The 17714-nt window shown below is 41.1% G+C and overlaps 2 protein-coding genes across 3 annotated transcripts in view; both read right to left on the bottom strand.

Moving 5' to 3' along the window:
- Nucleotides 1-6956, bottom strand: part of VTA1 (vesicle trafficking 1) — a 38242-nt gene extending 31286 nt beyond the window's left edge. For both annotated transcript variants that reach the window (XM_071434170.1, XM_071434179.1), the window contains exon 1: nt 6767-6956. In XM_071434170.1, coding sequence (XP_071290271.1) covers nt 6767-6875 — 109 coding nt within the window. In that variant the 5' untranslated portion in view covers nt 6876-6956. The remainder of the gene's footprint in view (nt 1-6766) is intronic.
- A 2897-nt stretch (nt 6957-9853) lies between these two features.
- Nucleotides 9854-13662, bottom strand: GJE1 (gap junction protein epsilon 1). Its single transcript, XM_071434156.1, has 3 exons — nt 13415-13662; nt 12640-12822; nt 9854-12241 (listed from the first exon to the last, which is right to left on the bottom strand). The coding sequence occupies exons 1-3, from the start codon at nt 13451-13453 to the stop codon at nt 11846-11848; spliced, it is 618 nt and encodes a 205-aa protein (XP_071290257.1). The 5' UTR covers nt 13454-13662; the 3' UTR covers nt 9854-11845.
- Nucleotides 13663-17714: the final 4052 nt, after the last annotated feature.

Genomic DNA, 17714 nt, shown 5'->3' with positions numbered 1-17714 from the left:
GAAGGGCCACAAGGCTGATGAAAGGCTAGGGACGTGTCACACCAGGAGAGGCAGAGCTCAGATCATTTAACTCTTGAAAAGCAAAGAGGGTCTTATCACTGTGTCTAAATACCTGATGAGAGGAGGGGATCAGTGGGGAGTGAAGACAAAGCCAGACCCTCAGTGGTGTCCAGCAGACAGGATGAGAGGCAACGGGCTCAAAATGAAATACAAGAAATCCCACTTAAACATAAGAAAAATTTTCTACTGTCTGGGTAATCAGACACTGGAACAGGTTGCTCCCAACAGTAGAGTCGCCATCCCTGGGGATGTTCAAAAACTTCCTGCAGAGTCCTGACCAACCTGCCCCAGTGGTTATGCTCTGAGCAGGGCATTGCACAAGGTGATGTACAAAGGCCTCCAACCTCAACAGTTTTGTGATTCTGCAAATCAGAACGTTGATGTTGATGCACCCCTCCTTCAAAGGCAGCAGCATACCTCAGGCAGGAAAAGACAGCTGTTAATTCTACTTCCAGAGAAGTAGAGTAAAAAAAGATATATATAAAAAAAAATGGTGAATTATATGACAGAAAAATGCACCTTAGTATATTTACACTATACAAGTTTAGGAGTTTAACAAAAATACATGTAACTCAGAAAAGGTTTCAATCTCTGAAGTACACTTGTTCTATACCTTCTCATTCTCTGTTAGAACAGATTATTTTAACATATTACCTACGTAATCAAAGAAAAGCCCAAAATACTACACAACAGTTAATATCATCCTAATTTTTGCCAGTACCCACAGTCTCCTTTAAGGATTGTGGAGTTTATACAATTATCTTTGTTATTCCCACCACTTTTTTAGTTTTTCTGTCTCCGCAGACAAAGCAGTTTTAAAAGCACAGTCTTCCCCAGTTATAAATCTTTGAAATAATCAGAGCAAACAAAAGACTTAAAACAGAAAAAAAAATAGAAGGCAAAGGGAAAAGTTTAAACTGAGAAAAATTTTTAGCTTATAGCAGAATCAAGACTCACAGTACACTATGAAACTGGTATTTACTTAAATATCTGACTTACACATACTAGTTTACCCTGAGTAAAGAACAGATTAAATCTATTCTTCTGTATGCCAGTTCTAATAAAAGCCTTTAAAACATTTGTTGTATTAGTAGTCCACAAAATAGTTCTCTGCCACAAGCAATATGAGAATATAGAAAATGTACTTTTACAAATGGACTAAATCTGAATATTTAAACTGGAAAGCTCAGGGATTTGATCATATTAGATACAGAATTCTACAAGCACACTTTTTATGCATTTGAATTCCACAATATCCCAATAGAAATGAGGTTACTTAAGCATGTGCTAAATCTCTCCAAATACAGCAAATACCACTTACTTTTAATTTTATTAATACTTCCTAATTACATGCATCTTCTAAATTAATCATTCAGAATGCACCAAGATACAATTAAAAATTGAATAATTTAAAAGATCAATTAAAATATTTGACCATTTTTAGTAATTCCTATTAAGAAGGACTAATTGGATAGGTAAAGGATAAGAATTGGTAAAAAATAATGGTATTTCAGTTGTAAAATTGCACAGTAACTATATTTCCCAAATTCTTAGTCTGGCCATGAACTTCACAGTCCTTTTTTTGTAATAATAATACTAAAAATCTCTTATCATTTGTATGCAGAGAGAAGCTTGTTTCACAGGTGTCTGACTACACTTGAAAATGACAAGCCAGTCACATTTAACAGATGGATATTTCTGTTAAAAGCTGAATGACTTTTGGTTCAAGAGGTTGTCAACTAGTTGTGTAATAAAAGTTGTCTCTTGCTTTTCTCTCTTGCTTAATCTCACAAAAACCACAAATGTTAATACAAGAGTCTGGAAGCATTTCTCTGATGCTTTTCTATCTCAAGAATTAAAAACTGAAGATTTTTTTCATGCCTCTTTTATATAAATCATATCTACTTACCTTACATTATTTTTTTCTGATATTTAGTAGACTGTAAAGCAAAAATCACCACACTTTGCTTTTTGAAAGTTACTAGAAACATAATTTCTCACATGAATTCATTGATTATCGAAACACTGTTCATGAAACATCAGTCCTTTTCTGGTAACCCACTGGCATTCTCTCAAGACTTTAGAATTAGAACATTAATGTTCATTAAATGCAGACTACCATACATTTCTGCAAAGAGATTAACAATGCAACTGGAAGGCTGAAACAACAGCCATTAATGAAAATCTTGCTTTTAACTCTAAACTTTAAGTTTTTGGAAGATACAGTTACCTCTAAAACCTTGCAATTTGTAGACAAAACAATTCATCAGTCCAACTGCTTATGCCACAGTTGGAGACAAGATTTCTTCAGTTTTTACAGGCCAGAGATTTTTTTATTGGAGTCTGCCTCCTTGTGTCTGCAAAATAACATCTCAAAGTAGTCAAATAGTTAGACTCAAGTACGTTTTTAACATAAAAAGTTATTTTATTGACCACCAATTGCATATTTGCCCTTTGCTAGGCAACCAATGTAGCATATTTTTCAGGTATTCCATTATACCTGCTGAATAAACTGACCTTTACTGAACCTGAAATAGCTACATACTTAATGACAGTGATTAACAAATAACACAAAAATGAAAAAAGTATCATATGGGGAAGAAACAATTTTAAAATAAGGCGTAGATTACCAGAGTGCTGGACACTTATGTTAACCATTAAGTGTCTAATCTCTTTAAAAGGAAAATTATTTTGTGAAATCATGGCCTACTAAAAATTTCTAAAAAATAAACCTGGTTTCTCTACAGCCTGTGTTCTAGGTAGAAGAAATGTTACAACCATGTGAATTTATGGTGAACACTGGCAGGAAAAAATATTTTAATTACTTCAATCAATTACATCCATCTACTAATAACAGGGCTAAAAAGGTAATGGTATGCACACAGCATATAAAGCTACGGATCATATTCTGCTTTGAATCTGAATCATATTCTGCTTTGAATCTGAATCTGAATAAAAGAAGGTTAAGAATGAAGGTTTTGTAAGGATTACACAGGATTACCAGCAACAAACCAGTTTTTAAATTTTTGCAATGTGGAAGTACCACAACAAGAAGTGTTGTGTTAGAGTGTACAAGAACATCAATGTTCAACATTTTACTTTTCATGTGGAAAACTATGTGATAGTTGTAAAAGACAAATAATCCCTGCTGTAGCTATTTATATTGTGTAAAACAGATTAATGTTAATTAAATTACAGTTTCTGTAAATCAACATACGTCAGCAATACCAAAAAAGCAGGAGTCCTGCCTTTGCCCCCAGGCACTGTGTCTTGTTCTTTTTCTTTGTCTGTGTGGGAGCACAGCTGTTTAGGCAGCAGTGCATTGGCCTGGCTGAAAAATAGCTTATTATTGTCTTTCATCATACAATTACATCAACATTTGCTTCTAAAGCAGTCCAGGGTTGGGAATGAGAAGCTAGAGAAGGACTACAGCATTTTCTTTAGGTGGCATTCTGATTTATGCTAGCTTAATGCTCAAAATGCACAACACAAGAAAAAAAAAGGCAAATACACTATGTATTTATCACATAAATTTCCAGCTTTAAGAGTGCCCCTACAGAACCTATGATGAGAGACAAAAACATTAACAAGAGCAGTAAGTAGTTTCTCGGAAAATTTTATTGCTAAGCTATGGAAAGCAATATGTTATGTTGCAAACACATCTTGCCAGAGTCCACTTGCATCCGATCCTCAAATTAATTTGCATTATTATTATTAATAACACATTATACAGCTCTTATTATTAGACATATAAAAATGCAATTTAACTAAAATTAGCATAAATTAAAACCTAGCATACATATGCCCATACTATAAACTACTGTGCCATGGCAACATTAATAATATTGTGACTGAAGCTTTTTTCTGGGTATGACCCATTTATGGCAACATTCCAAAGCTATAAACACATCACTGTTTCAGACTGATGGTTACATCCACTAGCTAACCAATGATCCCCCTCACAGAGTGGCTGCATAAGCAGCTTTGTGATGGAACACGGCCTTTCAACAACACAGGGTGCACTCTGCTGTGCCTCACCAGCCCCCTGCTCCTGGGACACGCAGGGTGCCGGGCACAGGCCACAGGAGTCCCCTGGTGCCAGGACATGCAGGGTGCCAGGCACAGGCCACAGGAGTCCCCTGCTCCTGGGACACGCAGGCTGCCAGGCACGGGACACGCAAGGTGACGGGCAGAGGCCACAGGAGTCCCCCGCTCCTGGAACATGCAGGGTGCCAGGCCCAGGCCACAGGAGTCCCCTGCTCCTGGGACACGCAGGGTGCCAGGCACAGGCCATAGGAGTCCCCTGCTCCTGGGACATGCAGGGTGCCAGGCACAGGCCACAGGAGTCCCCTGCTCCTGGGACACGCAGGCTGCCAGGCACGGGACACGCAAGGTGACGGGCACAGGCCACAGGAGCTCCCTGGTGCCAGGACATGCACGGTGACAGGCACAGCAGCCCCCTGCTCCTGGGACATGCACGGTGCCAGACATGTGCCTCAGATGAGGCTGCTGGGGAAGCACCAGCTCAGAGAATACCACGCAATCTAGCACACAGCATTTTCTGCACTCTATTCCTTGCATACAATACATTATATAAAATGCATAGAGCTCTTCTGAAACCCATTTCAAAAGCTCCACAAAGAGATGCTCATTTTTTTCAGTGAAGCATCTAATGAGAAGTGTTACTTTAACCCTACATAAATCCACATGGCTTTCAAAACATTATCTGAAAGGAATACTGAAATTTTTTTGTATCCCCTGCTCTACACTTCTAAAACTCTACCTTTTTAGTAAAGCTTTTACTTTTCATAGCATGCTAGGAGTATATACAGTACATTATTTTTGACAAGTAGCAATATTAATAATTAATACTTTGGGATTCCATGTAATTATACCAAACCCCTGATGTTAAAAATTAATGTTTCATAAACCTTACTTTTGCTTCAAAGCCAGAACTAAATGAAGGAAAAAAACAACAACTATGGGCCAGGAGTACTGCATTTTCTTCAATCACGACAAACTCATCCACCATGGGAGGATGTAAGTGTCATCAGTGGAACACTGGTGAAAACACATTCTTCTCCGTTGTATATTTAAAAAAACCAAGGATCTGAGCAAGACCTAAATTGAAAAAGAGCTTCAGTGGTTTTTACTTTACATAATACTGTAATGAAACAGATACCTCTAGAATACAGTCTTTGCTATATTCAGTAATGAACTAGATGTGTTGAAGTACTCAGATGAAAAAATAAAATTTTCGGACTACTTAGGACAGATAAGGCAAGTGACTTTACAGAAAATAGTAATTATCCAACACAGGCTTTTTTTCCCTCGACACTAAGATGTAAGTTTCAGAATGCAGAAGACAAAGAAAAGTAGAGACTGAACACTAAAACATTTCTGGTTTAAAATAGACTTGTATTTTTTCACCTACACTAATGCATGTCTTTTTCTTGTATAGGCAGACTGTGCTACATCTGGCAGAAAAATCCAAAGAAATAAAGAGAAACAAACAAAAAACCCCTCAGTGCAACTTGACCTAGCTGCTGCTTCCTGCCACACACAGTGTCACTTGTCCTGTGTTCTTCCAGTAAATAAAGAGTGAGTACTCTTTATTGTGGGTGAGAACATCCAGTGTTCTAGTATGTGGCTACCTCACCTTCCTGGCTTCACTTTTCCATGTTAGCACACTATTCCTGTTTTACACAGAAAACGTAAAATTATTCTTCTGTCACTCAGACAACAGTTTTTTCAGAGCTGTCTGAAACCTGAATTTCACTCATTCTTCTAAATTAGTATCACCTTACAAAGAAAAAGTACCAGTTCCACATCTATTTTTTATTTCATTTTTCTTGAAGACAAGACACGTAAACCCCTCGAACGACCTCCTATCTCAATAAAACTACCAACACTGTGACGACCCATCTTCCTTCCCTTTAAGGGTGAGTTGTCAACAACATAAACATACTTTTCTGGTGACCTGCTAGTGTTAGGCCCTTTACCACTGAGGCTTAGCTGTAAGAGGAATTTAAGACTAACAGCAAGCTTGTATGCTTGTATTTCTTAATTCACTATAAAAAGTCGTTTAGAAAGGCTCACAGTCCATGCTGACAACCATTAGCTTAGAAGTCATATCAGCTTGAAAAATCTACATACTAATTTGCAAGTTTTACAGTAAGGTTTTGCTGTGCTCATTTCAGCGAAAGAAGCAGAAAAAGAGCAAACCTCCCTTTGAAAACTCCGAGAAAGTGACAAAGCCTCACGGAGGAGAAAATGAAAGCTTCTATCAGCACTAAAGATTCTCAAACTCAAAACACTTATTCAGGTTTACACACGACCGAAGGGAGGTCTTTTCAGGAAAACGAAAAACTCTGAGAAACTTCTTAAACGTTATTTTTTGCCGTGCTTATTAGGACTGTCGCATCAGGACCACTTTACACGGTGTCGTACAAGCCGGCGGCGGGGCAGCCGGGACGCGCACTCCGACCGCCGAGGGGCTGGAACTCCGCAAGCACGGAGCAGGGGAAAGGCGGGTGCGGCTGCCGCGACCACCCCGCACCGCCCAGAGGTGGGGCTTCCCCCCGCCTCCGCGTCTCCGCGCATCCCGCGGCCCGCCCGGGCAGGGGAGGAGCGCTCCGCCCGGTGCAGCGGCGGCCGGGCCGGGCCAGGCCCGGCGGGACGGCGCCGCGGCCGCCTCCTCACTCACAGTAGTACGCCACCACGGGCTCACGCTTGTCCAGCTCCTGCGCGGTCCGCAGATGGTGCTGGATGCTCTTGAGCTGCGGCGGCAGCGGGGGCAGCGCCGGGGCCGCCATAGCGCGGGCGGCGGCGGAGGCGGCGGCGCGCGGGTCTCGCTCCTGGGGCTGGCGCGCGCCTCTTCCGCTTCCGGCTCGGGCGCCGTGGGCGGGCGGGCGGCGGGGCGCGGGGAGCGCCCCCTGCGGGCCTGGAGGGGGCGGGCGGGGCTGTCCGTCCGTCCATCCATCCATCCTGTCATCCGTCCGTCTCTGGGGACCTACAGCCTCGAACGCCACCTGCGTGGCCCCTTGGTGCTTGAAACGCATCCCACAGCAGCCGTGAGGAAGGGTTGGAAGACTTGGGGGCGGTCAGGGCTGCTCCCTGGCGCAGCCGGCCTGGCCCCGGCTGCCCAGGGCTGAGCAGAGACGCCCTCCCCGTCCCTTCTGCCTCCCTCCCCTTGGCAGGCCAGCCCAGAGAGCTGTGCACACCTGGCATGTGTAGGTACACCTGCAAGTAAAATCGCTTCTCAGACTGAAACTTCTCCTTGGGCTGCCCAAAGGCTTCCCAAGGTCCCTGAGACCCTTGGGGGCTGAGGTGCACTTTTTCTTCTGAGCCTCTGCCCTTCATCCCCAAAAACTGTTGTCTGCAAAAATCGCATTAGTTACCCGGTATGCAACAAGTCAATAAATACACATTCGAGAGAGATACTGATTATTCATTTCAGAGTTGTACGAGCCTGGGTGTTCTGGGGTATTCCATAAATCAAGCACCCCAACTATCAGCACTTTGCTATTTATACATTTTAGCAAACAAAGGCTGCTTTGTTTTTTAATAAGAGAACAATAGTTCTCTTATTAATTAGTTTTCTGTATTCTGTTAGTTAATGATTCTCTTGCTTGTTCTGCTAATTGATGACCATGTTTAGTCTTTCTCGTTTGAGTCACTGGGTTTCTTGGGTCACTTGTCCATGAGCTGGTGGTGACAATTTCCCCCTGCCAGAACTGCCTTTTACCTAGTTGGAGCTGATTGCAGCACAGTAACTGAGTGGCCTTATTAGTTTCTTCCTTATTTTGTGAGTTCTGCCAAATGGCCCTGTGGCCTGTAAATTCCTTGTGTCAGCTACCAGTGGGCATCCTTCTTTCCAAGCTTTGTTAACCTCCCCCAGGGTCTGAGATGGATGAAGGATGTCAAGCTCTAAACCTGGCAAACAATGTAAACCTGGCAAACAATGTAAACCTGGTAAACAAGGCAATTCTACTACCAAGTGATTTGTTTTTCTAACACTTGGAGATCAGTTAGAGCTTGCTTGTTAGCTGCTGTCTGTTTTCACAGATTAAATCTCCCTTGTTGATTAAGCTTGAAAGTATTTGAAGATTAAACAGCAAAGAAAATCCTTCCTTAAGAAAATTTAACATATTCCACATTTTGTAATACTACCATGGCCTGGCTAATAGGACTGGGCTGCTTCCTGATGGCTATCAGAAAGTCTGTCAGCTCTGGAGCATGCATCTTAGAGGATCACCACTTCCCAGATAACTTTTTCTCAGAGGAACTCCCAGGGCTTTCTGGTTTTGCAGAGAGGGGATAAGAACAGGATGAGAACTGTTGAAGCAAAATGGTTTTAAATGAATCTCACAAGTTATTGTAATATAAATTTAGTGTCTATATACCTCATTCTGATGGCATAGTTAAAACTATTTTTACATTTCTTTTAGGTAGCCCTTTTGCCAAACCTCAATCTCAAAGTGTCTGTTTGCAAAGGAAGGGAATGTATAAAGGGCATAAAGAAGGGTGCTTGCTGGAGGGAGGCACAGGGTAGGAGAGGTGGTTGTGTTGTCTCATTGCCAGCATGGGAGTGTGCCAGAAAGGGAACAGAAGGGACATGATGTCTGAACATGTCAGAAGAGAGGAATCCATGAAAGGAGAGAACAAGGAGTGGTTACAGGACTGGGATGCTGTGGTGCTATACTAGAGGCTGTCTGGCCTAGAGCAGCTATACCTTTGATGTAAATGCAATCATGTCACAATTACAGCTCTTTGTTAAGTGAGAACTGAAATGGTCATGATGTCTGACTAGAGACAAAACTGACTGCAAACACATAAGCTGGGGATTGCTTTGAGTGCTATCTGTGAAAATTAGGTGGCTAGAGTATGGTGGAAAACAATGAAAAAGTCAAAGAAGCACTTACAGTGTGAACCTGATGTAAGCAACAAAAATGCTTCCTCAGTGTTCTGGGAGACAGGACTTCATGTTCACTGTGTAAAGAAATAGAATTGAATCAAAGAATCCCCAGCTGTATTATAAATTCCTTTCTTAATGGCAAAAACAAACAAAAAAAAAAGCCTTCATGATTGTCTCAAATACTTGCTAAGCCTTTGAGCAAAAATCAGCTCAACACTGAGAAATGCATGAAGGCATATCAATCTCAGAGGGAGTAAGGGTGGTAGGAAGCCAATAGAAAACATTGTAAATGAGAATGAAAGAGGTGGGAGTTTGGAAGACTAAGCAAAAGAAAAGTTTATAGACATTTGAGAATACAATGAGCGCCAGGAAAAAAATGGCAAATATAGGAAAGAGAAGTGTTGACATCCATGGGGAAATGATTTCTTTACATGGACATAATATCTCCATCAATGTGTTCCAGAAACTAATGGCAGAATGAGGCACAGAAAAACATTTGCACTAAAAGGCAATAATGCACTTTTTTATTTAAATGAAAGACTGATGAATTTGACAATTTTAATTCCAAAGGAAATGAAGAAAAAAAATCAGTGTATCTGATTTGGAAGAAGGGAAATTTTTAATATGTTCCAGAATGTAACCAGAAAGAAAAAGGCCATGGTGATCAGTAGCCCAGCTCCTAAATCACTCTATGCATCCTCAGAGAGTCCCATACTAGTACTTGTTCTTCAAGGCTCTTGATGTTAACAAGGACTTAAAGAACTCCTGAGGGCTTGGGGGTCTTGGCACTCTTCTGACCCTTCTGAAGTGTTTGGAAATTTACAGGAGAACAACAAGTAATGACATATTGAGCACCAGGGAAAATACTGACAAGGCTGTGATTAAGTTATTTTATTATTATACAAATAACTGATGAATTGGCATTCCAAGTGTACCGTTGGTAACAACTGTTCCTAGCACATGAAAGTACATTCTTTTTCTTAGTAGTTCTATATACTGTATGTTTTTCTAAATATTTTTTTTTTACCTGAGATTACAATTTTCAATTGGAAAGAATAATTCCAGATGGATATTGACATATACAGTGAAAAATTAGACATGTATCAACCAAAGAACGTGGCATATTATGTAAACAAGAAGTTAGCACAGTGATTTTTATTTCATTTGCAATGCTTGCAAATATCAAATAACTAGTTTAATATTGCATAAATCTGATAGCTTTGACTGGACATTTCTTTAAGACAACATATAACTTATTTTCATAGGGAAAAATAATATTAATGCTTTAATATAGCAAATGTATTGAAATATATAGTTTTGTTCTTGATCAGCATATTTAAAAAAACCACACATCTAGTTGTAGCCCACTTTGTTTTAAACGGCCCAGATTCAATCAAATCCAAGACACCTAAAACTTGCTATTCCATTTATTTATCAGGTTTACTTTTGTGGGCGAGAATTACAAGGCTATGATAATTCAGCTGTGCTTTGGACTAATTAACTAACACTTGGTGGTAAAACAGTTGGTAAGATTTTTTCCAGAATTTTCTAAATATTTCTGAAATTACCCAGATTCTGTTATCAGGATCTCAGCTTTTTATGTTTGAAAAACAGATGGAAAATAGTTGATTGTTATTATAGCTATTTGCTATATATAATAGCTATTATTATAGCTATTATAGCTATATAGATATTTTATACAGGAAACTTCCTCCTCCTTTCTTTCTGATTCTGAAATCTGTTTTCTTTCCTTTATCTCACTTCAGCACAAGGAAATCACTTCTAAATTTAATATGTTTATTAAACCTTAAGAAGAAGCTGTTGCACACAAAAATATCTGATGCCTATAAAAGGTTTAAGACCTAACCTAACCCAATACACTTACTGCATAGAATAATTTTAATATGCAGAGTTCTTTTTCACTGTTATTCTAGCAGCTTTAGTCAGAGCAAGAAAAAGTTAGATCTGACACAAACATCAGAAAATTCTGTGGGCCCAATTCTGCAGTCACACACAAGCAAACCACATTGAAATCAAATCATGATTGGGCCTAGGAAGGCTTTTCTCTAAGATTTTATTTTGACACTTTGAAGCCGCTTATGCAAAATTGTTAAAAAGCCCTTTTCTTCCTTCAAAATGTGATCATACTAAATTGGTAAAAGTCTTCTACACGGTAAGCCAAAACATAATGAGGCATTGCAGTCAGCACAAAGAATACCATGCTACTCTTTCACTTTTAAAAGGGGATTCTGAGGAGGCAAGTGACAGTAGCTGAGCCTCTGCAAAGTAAGCTGGTATCCATGGATATGTTGTCACCACAGCCTAACCAGGAGCCTCTGCCCCTGGGGGCTGAGTTGCAGGTTGCATCTCAGTGGCACTTCTTGGGAAGACGTTGGAATGCTTTCTGGTACACAGAGAGCATCCACTCTTATTGCTCAATTCTCAAGCCATAAGAACATGTAAAAAATTTGCAATAATTTTTCCTAGAAGGGCAATGGCCTTATTAACTCAGATAGCATGTGTTCAGAAAAGCTGTGAATAGAAGTGTGTTTATAAATAACCATCTCCTCACACACAGGCACTCCTCTGGAGGCAGAACTATCATAGGTGGCAGGTCATGAAAATATATTGCTCTTGGAGATCTTAGTGCCTTTGACCTTCACATGGAAACAAAGATTGTTCTCATAGCGTGCAAGTTTTTAGATGAGGAGTTTACGTCAAGTGACCATTCTGCCTCAGTAATCCTGAGTGTGGTTCTCTTTTGCAGCACTGCATAGAGGACAGGAGATGTTTTTCTGCTGTGGTTTGAAACCATTGTTACAAAACTGCAGGTGGACAGAGCAGTAAATGAGTGCGAGGTATGTGACATCATTGAGTTTTTAAGATACCTAGCCTTCTACATGAGATTTCAAAAATTTCAGCAACACACAAGATCACTGTAATCACAGTAAATGTGTACATTGCAATAAGAAAGATTGTCTTTTCAAAGTGCTCTGGCACCATGCACCGGGTAATGTTAAACTTTTTATCAAGTGCTCCCACATCACACATGTAGATTGCGTTCACTTTGAAACCAAAGAGCTGAATCTGAAGCCAAAAAGCCACAATTTCAAGGACAATCCTTAAGAAAACAGAGAAGATATAAAAACCAGTGTATGATGACTTTTGGAGAATATCTTCCTGTTTGATGCTCTTACAAGCAGCATAAAGGTGAAAAAAGGCTCCAGGTACAAGTACAATCACCAGCTGTAATGCCCAGAATACCTAAAATGTAGCAGAAATGTACCTGTCAGATCATTTACAAATGCTTTGGAACAGCTAAAACACATGCATATTGGAACATTTTGCAAGTCTGTTTTTAATATATATCAAATGTATAAAAGCTTAGATGACAATAAAGGTAAAAAGCAGTTATGTTTTGATTTGAAAAGTTTAGCTGGGTTCTGAAACATGAGTATTATTTTGAAGGACAGGAAACACAGCTCCATATTTAGTCACAGCTAAAGGGATAGTAAAAGGAAAATATTAATGAAAAAAAGCTAGTGATAATTAGCCTAGTCAGTTAGTACTTATATGGAAAAATCATGCTTTAATTTTTGCAGTTAATTTGCTTTACATTGGATTTTTACCATGAAAAAAAAATAACAGAAAAAGATAATTACCTGAGGAGTTATAGGTCTGAACTGGTTGTAACAGAAAAGATTAACCTCTCTCTTGTCTGGGTCACAGCTGAAATGCAAGGCCTCATTTCCATAAACAGCAAAGCCCAAAACACCAAGGAAAAACATTCGAATTGAGCCAAAAAAAAGAGTGTGGAATTGTCCAATTACTGTTGGCGGCCTGAGCTGCAAACCAGAGGGTTCATTCAACACAAAAAACAAAAATGAACAGTGTTATTGTTGGAGGTCTACTTGCTCTTTTTCATTATCCAGAATATTTATTTTATTCTACTTGTTTTAAAGGAGACAGTTTGCCTATGAAGGGTGCAGTAGCTCTCTAACAAAATAATGTTCTTACAACACTTTATTGTTCCTTCTAACTTTATATAAACGTTAATTTGTCTAGCACTTGCCAGTTCATTTGTTTCACTGCCTTTATCTGTATTCCGCTGCTGCAGAAGGCGCCAGACGGAGCTGAGCGCTTCGACCCAAAGGCTATTCGTTTTGCTGTTGTACTGATTCATTCACATGATGTCAGGTGATGGCAAAGCACGGACCGCCGTGCCACCATCAAACCTAACCATGCTTAGAACCATCCTTATTCCCGCAAATTAAAGTTCACTTTCCCCAAAGGGGCGATTGTCAGCCCGCTCCGGCCGCCTGCCCCGCCGTGCCCGGGCCGGGAGCGCGGGCGGGCGGGCGGCCCCGCCGGCCCGTGCGCGCTTTGGGTCCGGACCCCCGGCTCCGGTGGGGCCAGGGGCGCGCCCCGCGTACTCACACATCCCTCCGAGAAGCTCCGGATGTAGTTGGGGGACATGGCTGGGGAAGATGCCCTGTGTGGGCGGCGGCGGCCGGAGCCGGAGCCCGCCCTGGCCCTGGCCCCGGCCCCGACCCCGGCCCCGGCTCGCTCCGCCCTTTGTCCCCGGGCGGGCCCCCGCGCTCGGGCCGGCGGCGGGCGCAGCAAAAGCGGGGCCGGCCGGCGCCCGCCGATAATCCCCGGGCAGCACCGTCAGCAGCGCCGGCCGCCACCGCCGCCCGCTGTGCACCGGCCCCTGCCCCTGCCCCTGCCCCTGCCCCTGCCCCTGCCCCTGCCCCTGCCCCTGCCCCGCCAGCCTTTCACCGCCGCGCCGGGGTACCCGCTGGTACCGACCGTCACCCCCGCCGGGCCCCGGAGCCGCTCCGCGCCCTCGCCCCCATCCCCGTCCCGGCTGAGGCCCTGGCGCAGCGCTCCTACCCTGCTAGCCGGAGCATCTAGAGTTTATCAACTGTGATATGACTAAATCCAATAAAAAAGGATGCTGCAGGACTTGGAAGCTGTAGTTCCCCGATTCTGAATTCAAAGAAACAGAAATTGAATGAAAACAAATAGTATTACCCACTTCAAAGTTGCTACAAATAACTTAATGGCAATAATTGCTACTAATAGTTTGCCAGCGTGCTCGGTATGTGGAGTTGAAGCAGCTCCAGAAGAGCTGTGCATGCGAGTCCATGCATGAGCCAGACACTCCTGTTGGTCGACTGCCGCAAGGAAGTACTTCAACTCAGTAGTTTGAACCCAGTGGCGGTTCTAGGGGAAGATGGAGAGTGGAAGGATGGAGATGGGAAACCAGTAAAGGGGAAATGCTAATTTGTCATTCACTCAGTGGTATGCAGTAGTTTATTTGGTGTGCGTAGGAAAGTGAAATCAGGTCACCAAATCCAGTGAGGGGCAGTTATTCTTTTGCCTCTAAACTCAAAAGAGAGCCTCCCTTGTAACTGGCTGCAGCATGACTTCAAGCTGATGTATCAAAAAGCATTGTTCCCTCTGTCATGTATGCTCATAGGTATGGAAACATAGGCAGAAGGGGGGAAGTGATGGAAATTGGTGTTTATTTTATTTATTTATGGATTTAGCTCTTGTGTCTCTAAGAGGTGCCTCAATGACTGTATTAATGATATGGTTGAAATAAGTGTTGGAAGACATCAGAACACCCTTTGTAAAGGGAACCCACCCTGCATCTACTGAAAGAAGTTGAAAAGTGCTCCAATAAGTGCATGTTATTTACTGCAGCCCCTAGTTCAGGCAATTAATTAAATGTCTGTCTCCTGGAGTACTGTAAAGGTACTGAATCTGTAGCACTCAGACTGGGTTTCCAAACGTTTTTAATGCAATCTGCTGCTCTGCTGCATAGAGAGAACGCTGAGGTTCATGTATGTCAAATGAACTAAAAGCAATAATGTCTCTCAGTGGTGTGTGATCTGCAATAAAATACTGTGGTTCTCAGTGTGGTGACTGACCTTCACCAAAATGCAGTGATTTTGGTCACAGTGAATTGTTTTTCAATACATATGGAACTTAATTATCATCCAAAGGCAATTCTAGTGCTCCCACAATACTATGAAATGACTAAATTAGTTCAGCATGTTTAGTATCAGTAATATTTAAATTATTTAATTATTTTAAAATGTGAAATGCCTATTGAAAATCTGCTGTTGAATGTACCTCAAAAAGTAGTTGTGTTTGTCTTTAGTAGGATCTCTTTAAATAGAAATGTTTCAAAACACCAGAGAAAAACTCAACAACTCCTAGTTTCTAAATGAAGATAGATCTTTCAAAGCTTTTTGTCATGCTTGGTAGAGTAGTGATTATTTGCACATTAATTGATGAACATGAACCCATAAAGTTTGGTCAGCATTTGATTCCACTATAAATAGAAACAGTATTTCAGAACACGTTTTAGGTAAAAATCAGCACAATACAAATGTTACTTTGTATATTTTTTAATTTTTAGGTGAAAATCACATGATTACTTAACTGATTGGATTGTCTGATACAAGACAATCAACAATCAACCTCAGTAACAATATAGAAACTTGAATTTCTGTCATGTGATAAAGATGCTAAAAGAAGACTTAGCTGGCAATGCTCTGATTTTTTTCTAGGAACACATAAGGAATACAGCTGCACTGAAATATAAAAAACAAATTAATTCTGGAGAGGTTGTCAGATAAACCCAATACAAACCCCATGGGTGTCTGCAGTAAAACCCCACTGAGTGTGATGAATGGGCCCACAATAAAATTGTCACTTTCTCTGAAGTAGCCCCAGTGTCATGTGAGCTCAAGCACAGGAATCCCATTATCTTCACACTAGGAGGAACTAATAGCAATGTTTTTCTTTTGTCATGTGTGTTCAACAATGTGCTTCTTAACACCACATTAGGAAGATAACTTGAGACGGAAGTAGAGTAAGCTGGCATTGTGCAGTCCTTTTGAGTGCAGAGGGAACTCAAGCCGTTCCTTGATACTTCCTTGACAGAAAATCATTATTTGTTTTGAATCTGTAGGAGCAGCTGTCTGTTAGTTGTCTATCATGAACAAATGGGATGGAAGATGTTGATATCACATTTGTTTCTAAGTGAGTCTGAAGCCTGGACCTTGACTCCAGTTGGGAGCTCAGCGGTGTGCTCTTTAACCTTTCAATGAGTTGAAGTCCTACTCAATGAATACAGTAAAATAAATGGAATGTAAATGCATGCATAAAGCTACAGTTGTGCTTAGAGGGATGACCTGTGTGTTTAACATTAAGAACCCAATTCATTCCTTTATTAATGTGGTTAAAGATAATGGCATCTCTTACCCTCATGCCATAAATAAAACCAGCACCATGAAAATGGTACAAAAAAATTGAATTGATATCAATAAGATAAGGTTTTGTTTCCCAAAAGAGAACTTGCATGAATATTGGAGAAAGCTACTCCTGCTGGCTTTCCAGCTTTGTCTAGTGCTGGAAGCACCTGATTTCCATTTTGGTTTGCAGAGTTCCCTCCATCAAAATAAGAAAGCTTCTATTGAAATAACAAGAAAAAAACCCGTGAGTTACTTTAGGTTATTGTACATTTGACTGCCTGGAAGAAGTCACTCTCTGCTACAATGCATGCCCACTTTCCAGCTGTATCTACTGGTGTAATGAGTGATATTACAACATTTATTGAAGGTTTGGTTCCTAATGCTCAGTGTTTAAATTCAGGTAGTATTTGTTCCTTGGCTGTTGCTTTGTTTCTTTTTAAAATTTGACTGACAATCAGGCCTTCAAACATGATCACTTCCAGGGCTCCATTTGAACCCGGTTTTCATTTAATGTGCAAGTACACATACTTATTTAAAGGCTACTTACTGCAGATAGCTTTAGTGGCAGATATGCTTGGCTCTTCATGGGACTACACATGTTGTGATGTGCAAATCGGGAATTAGCCCTGGAATTATCAAGTGCCTTGAGCTGCATAAATGTGTGAAAAGAGTGTTTCTTCCTGTCAGACCCACTTCTCAGTAGAGGGCATTTATGAGATGTGTGGAGCTCCTCATTCCTACATGAACTGATTATGAATTCCTACACTTGGGAATTACTGATGAAATTTTCCCTCTCATGCTTCCAAGTTGTTGTCATTTCTCCCCTATGGTGTTGCACTCCATCTCTGGTGGCTGATTGTGCCTGTGCAGTTTCTTTCCCACTGGGGAGATTCACCTGTGGCACTCTCTCCCTCACTCTTGTGCCAAGTACTGTGTCAGAGCTCCACAATTAAATTGTCTCTTGGCTGTAATCTGAAACGACATCTAGGCATGGGTGGACTCTTGTTTGAAAAGAGAATGATGAACAGTTTGTATGTGAAGATCTGAATTCCAACTGGTTTATGTCAGGGTCTGTGGATCTTCCCCACGCATGCCTTTTTGCCTCTGCAGGAAATTATATTCATACTGGTTGAATATGATAGCTGGATGAATTATATTTATACTGCAGTAGAAGCATTATCTGACTGTCCGTCTTCCCTGAGCTGGAGCCACTTACTTTCTTCAAAGCTTATTTCCTTGCTGTTAGAGTTCTAAAAAACATGGAGCAGATAAAATCAAGTACTGATAAAAATCAGGAATATAAATTTCCACTGAAAATGTTTCTGATTCTTCAACCTTAGGAATTCTATCCTGTGGACTAAAGGACAGATAAAATTAACTAGGATAGAAGAAATTCTCCTGGAAGGCAGCAGTAGGAGTGGTAGTGTTGTGAAACAAAAAGCAAGGGGTCTCACCTCTCTCCATGCAAA

The sequence above is a fragment of the Agelaius tricolor genome, unplaced genomic scaffold, assembly GCF_023055355.1.
Source record: "Agelaius tricolor isolate 1412-34295 unplaced genomic scaffold, bAgeTri1.0.p SCAF_1, whole genome shotgun sequence".
In the NCBI taxonomy this organism is placed as follows: domain Eukaryota; kingdom Metazoa; phylum Chordata; class Aves; order Passeriformes; family Icteridae; genus Agelaius; species Agelaius tricolor.
Note: the sequence above shows the minus strand (reverse complement) of the source record. Positions and strands in the feature narration are given on the sequence as shown.